Genomic DNA, 14,139 nt, shown 5'->3' on the forward strand with positions numbered 1-14,139 from the left:
AAACCCTACACCATTTCAGGCAAACGGTTATCCAATATCTTTTTAAAAAAAACTTCCGGCGTTGGAACATTCACAACTTCTGGAGGCAAGTCGTTCCACTGGTTAATTGCTCTCACTGTCAGGAAATTTCTCCTTAATTCTAAGTTGCTTCTCTCCTTGATGACTTTCCATCCGTTGCTTCTTGTCCTGCCTTCAGGTGCTTTAGAGAATAGGTGGACCCCCCTCTTCTTTGGGGTAGCCCCGCAAACATTGGAACACTGCTGTCATGTCGGCCCTTAACCCCTTCAACGATTTTCAATATATCTCAGAAATTTGGGGAGCACAGAATATATTTTGGGGTCTAAAAATCTGGAGGACAATGGGAATTCACGTGTCTGGGTCCTACGGATGTCTGCACCTAACTTAAAGGTGCTTTTCTGGAAGTGTGTGGAACGTTCCAGATACAATCTAGAGCAGGGGTCTCCAACTTTGGTCCCTTTAAGACTTATAGACTTCAACTCCCAGAGTCCCTCAGCCAGCAAAGCTGGCTGAGGAACTCTGGGAGTTGAAGTCCACAAGTCTTAAAGGGACCAAGGTTGGAGACCCCTGATCTAGAGGTTTCTGTTGCAAGTGGATGACAGTTAGATGGATGGAGGGGGCTTCAATGCATTTTTGGTCCCCCTCCCCCCCGGCTGTCCTGTCAGGATCTCCATCCAGCAGCCTCAACGTTTCCCCCACTTCCATTTCAGCCTCACGACAGCCCTGTGAGGATGGCCACCTTGTAGCCCCCCCCCCCATCCCCCCAGTAAACCCAAGGTGAGGGAGAAGTTTGGAACACAAACTTTACGGCTTGGCCTTCCGTTCCTTGAGAGGGATATTAATACAGGTAGTCCCCGACTTATAACAGTTTTCATTGGGTGACCATTCAAAGCTACCAGGGCACCGAAAAAAAGCAAGTTACGAGCGTGTCTCACACTTACGACCGTTGCAGCATCCCCGTGGCCACAGGACCAAAATTCAGATGCTCGGCAACCAACCGGCTCGCATTTATGACGGTCGCAGCCATCCCGGGGAGGTCACGCGACCCCGTTTGGCGACCTTAAAGCCAACCACCGTGCCACTAACTTATCAACGGCAGCGATTCACTTAACAACGGTGGCAAGAAAAGTCATAAAACGGGGCAGAACTCGCTTTAACAAACGTCTCACTCAGCAGCCGAAACGTCGGGGTTCAATTGCGGTTGTGAGGTGAAACTTCCTGTCGTTTCTCCTGGGTTTTTTTTGTTGTTGTTGGTTTTTTTTTCTTGGTCGTGTTTCTGTCTTACGACGTGTCCTTAAAGTTGTGGCTGGTGACCGAAAGTGCCCCCTTAGATGCCCCTGAGGATACCATCTGCCCGAGAAGTGGGGGGCTGTTTGGGGGGGGGGCTTCTAATGCTGGGTCCGGCTTCTGCTTTCTTCCCATCCACCCACCCAGAGGTGCATCGACTGGAATCGCGACATCCTCAAGAAGGAACTGGGCCTTAGAGAGAAGGATATTATTGACCTGCCTGCACTCTTCAAGATGGACAAAGGAGGGAAAGCCATCGCCTACTTTCCGAACATGGTGAGCATGGGGGAGGTGTCGTGTCCCACTCCTCCACTGACGGCCGGGTCAGGGAAATCCGAATCAGGCGTGCCTCTGCAGCTCTGCCAAAGTCCTAGCAAAGTCCTCAGGGCAGGCAGGAGACCAGAAAGTGACTTCAGCAAGATATGTTCGACTTTGCCTGACTCAGAGAATGCCAGAAAGCAGGTCCTTTATATAGGCCATGGGGTGTGGCTCCATGACTCAGCACTTATCCAGGCCTGCCCCTCCCTTCCTTCTGTTGCCTCCGCCTATCAAGTCTTCTGACACGAGGGTCACTCCAGTCGGCAGCTGTTGGTAATAAACCTTCTTCAGGCTCACATGCTGTGGAGGAGGGGGAGGGGTCTAGTTGCTCCGTTTGCCTGGGCATGGAGCCAGAGCTGGGGGCTGGAGGTATTTCTTCTTCTTCAGCCTGTCTGGGCATGGAGACAGGGCTGGGGGCTGGAGGTATTTCTTCTTCCGTGTTCGGAAGCAGATAAGAAGACCCCGGCTGAGGTGAGATTGGACGAGACACAACAGGAGGGCTGCTCTCCAAGCCCCCAATCCCAGCATCTGTTTGGCCCTTCCTTTGCCCCCCCTCTCACACTTTTTAAAATTTGCAAGAATTTTTAAAAAATCGCTTCTCTCAAAACACCGTTTGCCTTCACCCACTGCGGACCTTGGTACTTGAGTTGACCTGTGTTTGTGTTTGCGCCATGGATGGAGTGGGGTGTTCTGACGTTGGCTTCCTTAGAAAGCATAAAGCACAACCTTAGTGCCAGCAAAGCTCATTATTGTCATTCACAGTCCGCAAGGCTTCACAAACAGTCTTTCAAAGGAATGTTTATAAACACCCACCTTATCTCCCTTGGAATGCTGCCAGAGCAGGGCAAGGCCAAACTTGGCACAGAGTCAAACAGAACTTTCCAAAGCTTGAACCAATCAGACGAACTAATTGCTTCCTGCAAAAGCTCACGTCCCCGTTCACTCCTCTTTTGTGTCTTATGGGAGGGGCCAAACATCTCCAAGCCTTACTCCCAAGTCGACCCTGTTTTCTTAATTATTCTTGTCTTCTGGCAGCTCTGCGCATGCACACACTGGGAACAGGTTCCTGCTGTTCTTCTGCCTCGCTGTCAGATTCCGGAGGCAGCAAATAACTACCAGATGGCCTTGGCCCCCTCTCTGCCTCCAACTCAAAGCCCTCGTCTGAGCCTTCCCAGACTGCAGGACTGGCCCATGTTCCTTCCCAACTTCATTGTCTGAATCTGCTGCCACCTTTGCTGGCTGCTGGCGGGCCACAACAGAAAGCCCCCCCCCCCCAAAAAAAATCAGGAATGACAACCTTGGATGAAAGTGAGCCGGGGAGGTGGCTGTTCCTTTTCTGCCTTCTTACATTGTCTAGGAGGGCGGATAATAGCAATAGCACTTAAGACCTATATACCACAGTGCTTTACAGACCTCTCCAAAGGATTAAAAAAATCCGCATATTTCCCCCAACAATCTGGCTCTTCGTTTTACCAAAGGATGGAAGGCTGAGTCAACCTTGAGCTGGTCAGGATCGAACTGCTGGCAATGGGCAAAATTAGCCCATAGAATGCAATACTGCATTGTAACCACTGCGCCACCACAGCTCTTCGGGACCGTGTCCTGCCATGCGCTCACTTATCCCCTCTTCCCAGTCAGCTTCCAAAATACAAGGCCATTTCCTGCCCCAAATCCTCTTCTCACCCACTCACCCCACTGTAGTGACCAAGGCCCAAGTAGTGATTACTAAACACAATTCAGTCCTCAACAAACTTATTTTATTAAAACAGCTGAGAATGAATGAATTCTTAGTCCAAAACAAATTCTTCATAAACAGTCCATCAGCCTTATCACCGACCTTTGATGTCTTTGGCAACCTGTCAAAGGCTTTTCTTGGCAAAAACCCTACAAAGTTCAAGAGACACTGACAAGAAGCAATGGAATCAACATTGCTTTCTACAAAGAACCCAACAGCTCATTGCTGCTCTTTTAAGCCTTATGGGAGTGGCCAATCATCTTCTGGCCTTACTCCCAAGTTGTCCCTTTTTTCTTCAGCTGTTCTTGCCTTCTGGCAGCTCTTCTCATGCGTGCACTAGGAACAGGCTCCTCCTGTTCCTCTGTCTCTCTGCTGTCCGCCTCTGGAGGCTCCAGAGTCCGCACACGCTCCCAAATGGCCCCAGCCCCCTCTGCTTTCGATGCAGAGCCTTTGTCTGGGCCTTCCTGGACTCCAGGACTGGCCCCAGCCTCCTCATTGTCTGACTCCTCATTGTCTGACTCCGCTGCCAGGAACACCCAGACTTAACTCACCCTGGCTTGGTTTTTCTTTAGCGCGGCGCACCCCTCACTTAAACACGTTGTTTTGCAAAAAAAAAAAACTGCTCAACCGTGAGCTCAGTGGCCTCCCTTTCATTCTGACTTTCTCAGGTGAACATGATCGTGCTTTCCAGGAACCTAGGTGTCCCCAAACCATTTGGGCCCATCATCGAGGGTGAATGTTGCTTGGAGCAGCACGTCTCCTCCTTGCTGGAGCCCCTGGGGCTGGCCTGCAGCTTCATCGACGACATCTCCTCCTACCACAAGCGCCTGGGAGAGGTGCACTGCGGCACCAACGTCCAGCGGAAGCCATTCGCCTTCAAGTGGTGGAACATGGTCCCCTGAATGGGGCGGGGGGGACTGCCGCTCACCGGGAAGTCGAGGGGGGAAGCCGGTTTCAGACACACACTTTTGGCCCTCTGCGCGCCTGGCTGACCCGCGAGAACAGGAATCCAGGCGCTTAAGAAACTGCGTGAGTCAGCGGGCGCTAACAGGGAAAAACTGTGCGTCTGAATGCGGCAGGGAACCATGTTGTGGTGTCGATTGGACCCAAAGCATCTAAGCTCTTATAAGGAGCGTTGCAGGGCCCAACCAGGGTTTCCTGACAACTGTGTGTGGTGTGTGGTTTCTTTGCCCTCTCTAAATTAACCTTCAGCATCCCCTCCTCTTTCTTCCTTTCCCCTTCCCGTAATGTAGCCAAGACAAAGCCCCTTCCACAGGGGAGGGGTGCGTGTTACAGCTCTCGGCCTTTGTTGAGGAGGGGGGCCCACTTTGAAATAAAAACGAGGAGACAACGGTTGTGGCGTGGCCCTATTTGCAACGTGCACGCGTGAGGATTTTGCGGTGCGTGATGTCCTTTCTGAAGGGGGGGTGGGTGGGTTTGGGGTTGAACTGAAAGCTTTTCAGCTTGGATTGGAAGGACACACATCTGTTTCTAGAGAGATGGTTTTTGGTGTGGGAAAGGGCTTTGGGAGGAAGTGACAAGAGAGACCGGAGACACAGCGGGGAAAACCTTCGTCACTCCCCCACCTAAAATCCCCTAAACTTCGCTGATTTAATGTGGGGGGTTCTTTTTGGTGGCACTCTCACGCTGCACCGATCTGTCCCATTTGAGGTTTAGCGCAATTGTAGAAAACGGAGATGATTTTAACAACCAAGTGAACTGTCTTACGCTGCAGGCTTTGAACAAAAAGGACGTTTGCTAGATAAACCGGAATTTCCTTTCATTTCGACAACCAACCGCTCAGCCAGGTTTGGGGGGCACCCAAGCGCCTTAATTTTGAGGTGCCAGGCCGGGACAGCAGAACAAAAGGGACAACAGGGGACAAAGCGCAGCACAGGGATGGGGCCTAAAACCACTTGGTTCTGGCTCGGCCTTCCAGCCTCCCCTCACCCCGTCAGCTTCCCACACCCTACCCCCCCAAATTCATAAAACAAAGTTAAGCGTTTCAAGAAAGCTCCATCCACTGGCCAAACTTTTAATTACAGACTTAACAGAAGTTCCACGGTCAAGGTTTACATGAAATGGTCACCTCTGGCAAGGGAGCCCCCCCCCCCGCCCCGCCGAACTCTCGCCATCCCCCTTGCCCAAACCCATCAAAGAACATTTTCCTCCCCAGACACCCCCTTTAATCCCCCACCGTGGCAGGGCCCCCCCCTCCCCTCCCACGCATGGCATGAATTAAGCCAACACTGCCCTCTTATGGCCAGCTCAGAGTATCAGTTTGGATTGACAGGATTGCTGTTTAAGCACCAAGTCTGCCCTTTTGAGGTTTTTTTTTTGGGGGGGGGAGAGATTCCTTCATAACTCTTGTATTCTGAAATAGGGGGGAGAGTCTTGCACCCAGGACAGCTTTGCTTAACCCACACGACCGGTCAGCGCACCTCCTCCTGGCTTTGGAGGCTTCGCATGTGGCAGATTCCCAGAACAGAGATTAATTCATTCAGCAGTCAGGTGCAAATAGGTTGCATTTAATGCAACTTCAACCCTCAGTCTTCGTACGCGGAGGCTAGCAAGTATAGAACCAGGCCTCCTGCTTAGCACTGAAAGCAGCCAATAAGTCTGCCCCCCCCCCCGTTTTTTTTTTATAAATAACAAACACATACTGCGCAAGTCACGACACAAACCTCCCGTTGAGAATTAAGACCTGTTAGCCCTGTTTTATTTTCTGACTGCTCCGCTCGTTCCCTCTTTGCTTCCTGTCCAGCTTGGAAGCAAGAATTAAAACCCGCTAAGATCCACAGTGTTGACCCTCCCTTTCCCTCTGGCCAATTTTGCAAAAATGACAGGATGGGGGAACTTTGGGGGAAAGCATGCAAAAAAAAAAAAAATACATATATTAAAAATTAAGAACAAGGCTGACAAAAAGAACACCAGACATCCCTGCCTCTTAAAAGACCCCCCCCCCCATTATATCCTTCCTCACTGCGTCTGAAAGCGGCGAATGTCGTAGATCCCGAGGAAGGAGTCCCAAGGGCCATCGTCCACAGAGCCGCTTCTCATGTTCTGCCCTAGGGGGACCCCTCGCGGCCAACCTGGCTCCCCCCCCACCCTCTGCTTTGTTCAGTCCTGGCAGCTCAGAACGTTATTCGGAGCAGGTCACAATTTTGCCCGTATCGGGATTCATTTCTGCACCGGGGAAAGATACGAGATCAGGAGAGTCCTCAGATGCGGATCGTGTTAATCCGGAGCGGCTGCACGTTCTTCCCGTTGGCGTGGCTCTGTCCGGGGCTGAAGTAGGAGCAGAGTTTGCCCGGGAATTTCTCCCGGAAGGTGTAAAGCCAGGACATGTCGTCGGCGTTGTAGAAAATGAGCAGCCCCTTGGCGTAATCCAGGAAGACCCCGACCTTCTCCAGCTTGCTCTTGACGTTCAGCCGCGTCCAGGGCTCGGTGCAGGCGCTGTACTGGTTGCCGTCGTGCATGACGATGCAGTAGAAGCCGCGGCTGGGTTGGATCTGAATGTTGCCCTTGCGGGTGACGGCCTCGTGGGCCAGCCCGATCATCCACTGGGTCTTCTCCGAGACCACCACCTCCCAGTAGTGGATGCCGCTGTTGAAGGCCTCCGAGCCCAGCACCGACACCTCCACGTCGAAGCGCTTGGGCGAGTCCTGCAGCGGCTGCGGGTGCAAGTTGCCGTAGGAGACGAGGGTGCAGTCGTCGGAGAGGATCAGGCGCTGGTGAGCGGTGGCCGGGTCCAGGGTCAGTGTGGCAGGCACTGGGGAGGGAGGAGCGGGGGGGGAGAGAAGCCGGAGTGAGGCCATCTGGTTGGGGAAGAGCCAAGGCCATGTCTAGGGAGTACGGTAGCTCAGTGGAAGTGAGCCTCCATAAAGGAGGCCATGCCAAATGGGATAAACATGAGGATTGAAGTCCTTTGGGAGAGGGGTTATGTCGCTCCTGGGAGGTTTGAACGCCGTGGAGTGGGTCTCCCCATCACCTATCTGGCCCAGGAGCTGACTCACCTGGCTGGATGTCCTGGAAGAGGGATTTCCAGATGGTGTACTGCAGTGGCCCCATGTACTTCGATGTGGGAAAGTCCTCGTAGGTGAGACTCGTTTCATGGATCTTCCCCTTCAGCCTTGGAGGGGGGGAGAAGATTGAGGTTAGCTGCTGCTGTGTGCCCCCCCTTGCCCCACACCCTGGCACTGCCCACCAGCTCCACGCACCTCTCAGAGAGAGAGGCGATGCCCGCCAGGAAGTTGTGCTTGTCGGTTTCTGCCAGCCTTTCCTGCAGGATCTGGCTACCTTCCTGCACCTTGCGCAGCTGCTGGCCATAGCGCTGGATCTTCTGCTCGATGTCGGTCAGTGTCCGGGCCGTGTCAGCCTCCAGCTCCTCCAGCATGGCCTTCTGGCGCTCGCGGAGTAGCCGGTGCAGCCGCTCAAAGGCCTCGCCGATGGTGGCCCGCAAGCTCTTGGCTGAGGACTGGAAGACAGGGAGGCAACCACCGAGTGGGTCCCGGTCACCAGGGGACGGGAACGCCCAGGGCAGAGCCCCTGCCCGGCTCTTACCTTGGTCTCGGCCAGCTGGTGCTTCAGCAGAGCCAGGGCCTCCGTGTGCCCACGCTCGCTGTCCTGGAGGGTCTGCAGCTGTTCCTTCAGCTCTCTCTGGAATGAGATCGGCATTGGGGTGAGGGTCTCTTGGCAGTGTCTGGGCAACTCGATCCAGGCAGGATAGGGTGGAGACAGTGGGACTCATCCTCCCAGCCCCAGCAGGTGCCCACTCCACTGGGAGCATCCATCATGGAGAAGCAGGAAACTCACTACCCTGCCCCATGGCTACTCTGCAACTGGGGCAGGGCAGAGCCCCACTGACTCACACCCAGGGAAGAAATGCCCATGGCCAGCCTGGCACTGATCCCGGAGACATAGTAGACTCCAGCTGCCCCCATGCCAATGTGGCACCCATCCTGAGGAGGCAAGCAGTCCCTTTCCCACGTGTGTGTGCGGCAAAGCAGGGCCCCAGCTGGCCACCACCCAGGGAAGCCCCTTGGCCAGTCAGGCACCCATCCTGGAGAGGCAAGGAGTCCTTGTGGCCTGGAATAGGGTGCAAAGCAGGGCCCATGGTAAGCTACACCTAGGGAAGCAGGAGGGCCCCTTAGACAGCTTGGCACCCACCCTGGAGACATAGTAGACCCCAGCTGCCCCCTATGCCAGCCTGACACCTATCCTGAGAGGCAAGGAGTCCCTTTGCATGTGGAGGAGGGGTGGGTCAGAACAGAGCCCCAGCTGGAAAGAAGTGCCCCATGGCCAGCTTGGCACCACCCTGGGACCAGAGGAGACCCCCCCCCAAGCTGCCCCAATCGCAGCCAGGTACCCATCTTGGAGAGGCAAGGAGCCCCCAAAACCTGGGGGGTAAAGCATGGTCCAAAGTGCCCCTTGCCCAGGAAAGCAGGAGTGCCCCATGGCCAGCCTGGCACCCACTATGAGACCAAAGGAGACCCCTCCCAACTGCCCCCATGCCAACCTGGCACCCATCCTGGAGAGGCAGGGAGGGTCAAAGCAGGGTCCCAGCTGGCCCCCACCCAGGGAAGAAGTGCCCCATGGCCACCTTGGCACCACCCTGGGAGCAGAGGAGACACCCCCCCCCAACTGCCCCATGTCAGCCTGGCACCCATCCTGGAGTGGCAGGGATTGCACAAGGGTGTGTGCAAAGCAGGGCCCCACCCAGGGAAGCCCCTGGGCCAGCCTGGTACCCATCCGGAAGCCAGAGACCGCCCCCCCTTGCTCCCAGCTTCCCCCGTACCAGCTTGGCACCAATTCTGGAGAGGCAGGGATTCCCCTTGGTCTGGCACTTGTGTGTGTGTGTGTGTGTGTGTGTGTGTGTGTGAGAGAGAGAGAGAGAGAGAGAGAGAGTAGGGCCCCAGCTGGAAAGAAATGCCCATGGCCAGTTTGGCATCACCCTGGGACCAGAAGACCCCCACCCTGAACTGCCCCCATGCCAGCCTGGCACCCATCCTGGAGAGGCAGGGAGGGTCACAGCAGGGCCCCAGCTGGCCCCTACCCAGGGAAGAAGTGCCCCATGGCCACCTCGGATTCCCCTTGGTCTGGCGTGTGTGTGTGTGTGTGTGTGAAAGAGAGAGAGAGAAAGCAGGGCCCCAGCTGGAAAGAAGTGCCCCATGGCCAGCTTGGCACCACCCTGGGACCAGAGGAGACCCCCCACCCTGAACTGCCCCATGCCAGCCTGGCCCCCATCCTGGAGAGGCAGGGATTGCACAGGGGTGTGTGCAAAGCAGGGCCCCAGCTGGGCCCCACCCAGGGTGTGCCCCATGGCAGCCTGGCACCCATCCTGAAGCCAGAGACAGAGACACCCTCCCTCCCAGCTTCCCCCATGCCAGCCAGGCACCGATTCTGGGGAGCCCCCCCCCCAGAGTCTGGCACTTGGGGGTGGGGGGAGGGGGAGGGTAAAGCTGTCCCCTCCCCCCCCCCACTCCCGCTGACCTGCATCTCCTCGAAGGCCTCGTCCAGGCCGGTGACCTGGTGCTGCTCGTGGAGGGCGGGCCGGTCGCAGAAGAAGCAGACGACGGCGCGGTCGGTGAGGCAGAAGAGGCGCACTTTGGCGTGGGCTTTCCCGCAGGGCGTGGCCCCTCCCCGGCCTCCCCCTCTCCCGGCGCCCAGGGAAGCCTCGGGCGGGAAGGCGGCGAAGCGTTCGACGATGTTGGCCAGCTTGAGGCTGGGCGCCAGGGCGGGCGCGGAGAAAGCCCGGCGGCACTCGGGGCAATCCCTGGCCGGGGCCGCCTGAGCTTCTTGCCGGCTCCAGTGCTCGGAGATGCAGCGGCGGCAGAAGTAGTGCTCGCAGCCGAAGCTGACGGGCTCCTGGTAGAGGCCCAGGCAGATCGGGCACAGCAGCTCGTCTTTCAGGCTGCAGCCCGGAGCAGGGACCGCCATGGCGGCCTTTCCCCTCGCCTGCAGACCGGCGCCGCGCTCCCTCGGAAGGCCCCGGCGGCGGGCGGGCGGGCGTTCGGTGAGGCAAATTAGGCCAGAAAATTTAAAATGAAAAATAAAAAAAAAAAACCCGACCGTTCTGAGGGGAGCTTTTCTGTCAGAATGAAAAGGCTTCCGCTCCTTTCCGGAAGCGGCGCCTGGCTTTTCCGGTCTGTCTCTGCGAGGGAGGCCGCTCTAGGCCGCGCCGTCCTCGGTGGTGGGTTCGTGACGTCACGGAGAGGGGGGGAGCCGCCGCGCGTGCGGACGTCGAAGCTCCAGTTTGGCCTTTGGTGCGGAGAGAGGTGCTTGTCGGATTTTCCTGTATTGGCGGGAGGACGCTCTAGGCCGCGCCGTCCTCGATGGTGGATTCGTGACGTCACGGAGACTGGCCCGCGCGCGCGCGCGCGCACAAGCCCCAGTTTGGCCTTTGTCGCGTCGAGAGGCGCTCGTCGGATTTTGAGGCGGGAGGCCGCGCGCACCCTCGATGGTGGATTCGTGACGTCACGGAGACTGGCCCGCGCCCGCGCGCAAGCCCCAGTTTGGCCTTTGTCGCGTCGAGAGGCGCTCGTCGGATTTTGAGGCGGGAGGCCGCGCGCATCCTCGATGGTGGATTCGTGACGTCACGGAGAGTCGCGCGCGCGCGCGCCCGGCCATGGCGCCTGCGCGGTGAGGCGCTCCTCGGAAGGCCCCGGCGGCGGGCGTTCGGTGAGGCAGAAGAGGCGCACTTTGGCGTGGGCTTTCCCGCAGGGCGTGGCCCTCCCGGCCTCCCCTCCCGGCGCCCAGGAAGCCTCAGGCGGGAAGGCGGCGAAGCGTTCGACGATGTTGGCCAGCTTGGCACCAATTCTGAGAGGCAGGAGGGTCACAGCAGGGCCCCAGCTGGCCCCACCCAGGAAGAAGTGCCCCATGGCCAGCTTGGCACCAATTCTGAGAGGCAGGGATTGCCTGAGGTGTGTGCAAAGCAGGGCCCCACCCAGGAAGCCCTGGGCCAGCCTGGTACCCATCCGAAGCCAGAGACCGCCCCCTTGCTCCCAGCTTCCCGTACCAGCTTGGCACCAATTCTGAGAGGCAGGGATTCCCTTGGTCTGGCACTTGTGTGTGTGTGTGTGTGTGTGTGTGTGTGTGTGTGTGAGAGAGAGAGAGAGAGAGAGAGTAGGGCCCCAGCTGGAAAGAAATGCCCCATGGCCAGTTTGGCATCACCCTGGGACCAGAAGACCCCCACCCTGAACTGCCCCATGCCAGCCTGGCACCCATCCTGGAGAGGCAGGAGGGTCACAGCAGGGCCCCAGCTGGCCCCTACCCAGGAAGAAGTGCCCCATGGCCACCTCGGATTCCCTTGGTCTGGCGTGTGTGTGTGTGTGTGTGTGTGTGTGAAGAGAGAGAGAAAGCAGGGCCCCAGCTGGAAAGAAGTGCCCCATGGCCAGCTTGGCACCACCCTGGGACCAGAGGAGACCCCCACCTGAACTGCCCCATGCCAGCCTGGCCCCCATCCTGGAGAGGCAGGGATTGCACAGGGTGTGTGCAAAGCAGGGCCCCAGCTGGGCCCCACCCAGGTGTGCCCCATGGCAGCCTGGCACCCATCCTGAAGCCAGAGACCGCCCCCTTGCTCCCAGCTTCCCCATGCCAGCCAGGCACCGATTCTGGGAGCCCCAGAGTCTGGCACTTGTGTGTGTGTGAGAGAGAGAGAAAGTAGGGCCCCAGCTGGCCCCACCCAGGAAGCCCTGGGCCAGCCTGGTACCCATCCGAAGCCAGAGACCGCCCCCTTGCTCCCAGCTTCCCGTACCAGCTTGGCACCAATTCTGGAGAGGCAGGAGGGTCACAGCAGGGCCCCAGCTGGCCCCACCCAGGTGTGCCCCATGGCAGCCTGGCACCCATCCTGGAGAGGCAGGGATTCCCCTTGGTCTGGCACTTGTGTGTGTGTGAGAGAGAGAGAAAGTAGGGCCCCAGCTGGAAAGAAGTGCCCCATGTCAGCCTGGCACCCATCCTGGAGTGGCAGGGATTGCACAAGGGTGTGTGCAAAGCAGGGCCCCACCCAGGGAAGCCCCTGGGCCAGCCTGGTACCCATCCGGAAGCCAGAGACCGCCCCCCCTTGCTCCCAGCTTCCCCCGTACCAGCTTGGCACCAATTCTGGAGAGGCAGGGATTCCCCTTGGTCTGGCACTTGTGTGTGTGTGTGTGTGTGTGTGTGTGTGTGTGTGTGAGAGAGAGAGAGAGAGAGAGAGAGAGAGAGAGAAAGTAGGGCCCCAGCTGGAAAGAAATGCCCCATGGCCAGTTTGGCATCACCCTGGGACCAGAGAAGACCCCCCACCCTGAACTGCCCCATGCCAGCCTGGCACCCATCCTGGAGAGGCAGGGAGGGTCACAGCAGGGCCCCAGCTGGCCCCTACCCAGGGAAGAAGTGCCCCATGGCCACCTCGGATTCCCCTTGGTCTGGCGTGTGTGTGTGTGTGTGTGTGTGTGTGTGTGTGAAAGAGAGAGAGAGAAAGCAGGGCCCCAGCTGGAAAGAAGTGCCCCATGGCCAGCTTGGCACCACCCTGGGACCAGAGGAGACCCCCCACCCTGAACTGCCCCATGCCAGCCTGGCCCCCATCCTGGAGAGGCAGGGATTGCACAGGGGTGTGTGCAAAGCAGGGCCCCAGCTGGGCCCCACCCAGGGTGTGCCCCATGGCAGCCTTCCCTCGCCTGCAGACCGGCGCCGCGCTCCTCGGAAGGCCCCGGCGGCGGCGGGCGGGCGTTCAGTGAGGCAAATTAGGCCAGAAAATTTAAAATGAAAATAAAAAAAAAACCCGACCGTTCTGAGGGGAGCTTTTCTGTCAGAATGAAAAGGCTTCCGCTCCTTTCCGGAAGCGGCGCCTGGCTTTTCCGGTCTGTCTCTGCGAGGAGGCCGCTCTGAGCCGCGGCGCCCTCGTTGGTGGGTTTGTGACGTCACACAGTGGTGGGGGACGCTTGGCCTCTTTGCACGGCAAGGCGCTCGTCGGACTTTCCTGTCTCTGCGGGAGGCCGCTCTAGCCGCGGCGCCCTCGTTGGTGGGTTTGTGACGTCGGAGGGGCGCCAGCGCGCCCGGCCCCAGTGGGCCTTGGCGCGGCGCTCGTCGGACTTTCCTGTCTCTGCGGGAGGCCGCTCTAGGCCGCGCCGTCCTCGGTGGTGGGGGAAAGCTTACAGGGCTCGCTGGTGCTTGCCAACCCCTCCTCCAATTTGACAGGAGGTCCTCGACTTACGACCACATCGGGCCCTGCCATTTCCGTTGCTAAGCGAGACATTTCAGGAATTTTGCCCCGTTTGGCGTCCTTTCTTGCCACGGTCGTTAAGGGAATCGCTTGCAGTTGATAAAGTTAGTTAGTCGCAGGGTTGTTAAGGAATCCGGGCTTCCCCATTGACTTTGCTTGTCAGAAAACCTCAAAATGGGATTGCGTGAGACACACACACACGGGACGCTGCGACCGTCATAAAGATGAGCCGGTTGCAAAACGTCTGAATTTTGGTCACATGACCACGGGAAATCGTGAAGGTCATAAGCGTGAAAAAATGGTCGCAAGTCCCTTTTTCCACTGCTGCCGTAACTCGAGCGGTCACTAAATGAATGAATATTTTAATTTGTATACCGCCTTCTCCCGAAGGACTCAGGGCGTGAACAGGCAGATAAAATACAGATACACACAATAGTTAAAAACATTCCTTAAAAAACTAATTTAAATTTGCCCAAATGTTAAAATAACACACTCCCCCATAAAATTACAAAACTTTAAAAACCCATCAAATTCAATTAAAATTTAAAGATAAAAATCAAGCTAGTCCAGCCATACGAAATAA

The 14,139-nt window shown here is 57.3% G+C and overlaps 2 protein-coding genes across 2 annotated transcripts in view; one reads left to right on the forward strand and one right to left on the reverse strand.

Moving 5' to 3' along the window:
- The window catches only part of PADI2 (peptidyl arginine deiminase 2), a 46,672-nt gene extending 41,951 nt beyond the window's left edge, over positions 1–4,721 (forward strand). The window contains exons 15-16 of the mRNA XM_058160992.1: positions 1,453–1,581; positions 4,027–4,721. Of these exons, the coding sequence (XP_058016975.1) occupies positions 1,453–1,581; positions 4,027–4,260 (363 nt within the window). The 3' untranslated portion in view covers positions 4,261–4,721. The remainder of the gene's footprint in view (positions 1–1,452; positions 1,582–4,026) is intronic.
- An 860-nt stretch (positions 4,722–5,581) lies between these two features.
- LOC131186970 (E3 ubiquitin-protein ligase TRIM62) lies at positions 5,582–10,961 on the reverse strand. The gene is made up of 5 exons (XM_058160993.1): positions 9,851–10,961; positions 7,922–8,017; positions 7,579–7,835; positions 7,375–7,490; positions 5,582–7,130 (listed from the first exon to the last, which is right to left on the reverse strand). Exons 1-5 carry the CDS (start codon positions 10,295–10,297, stop codon positions 6,580–6,582), a joined length of 1,467 nt encoding a protein of 488 aa, XP_058016976.1. The 5' UTR covers positions 10,298–10,961; the 3' UTR covers positions 5,582–6,579.
- Between the last annotated feature and the right edge of the window lie 3,178 nt (positions 10,962–14,139).

Source organism: Ahaetulla prasina, chromosome 18, assembly GCF_028640845.1.
Source record: "Ahaetulla prasina isolate Xishuangbanna chromosome 18, ASM2864084v1, whole genome shotgun sequence".
In the NCBI taxonomy this organism is placed as follows: Eukaryota; Metazoa; Chordata; class Lepidosauria; order Squamata; family Colubridae; genus Ahaetulla; species Ahaetulla prasina.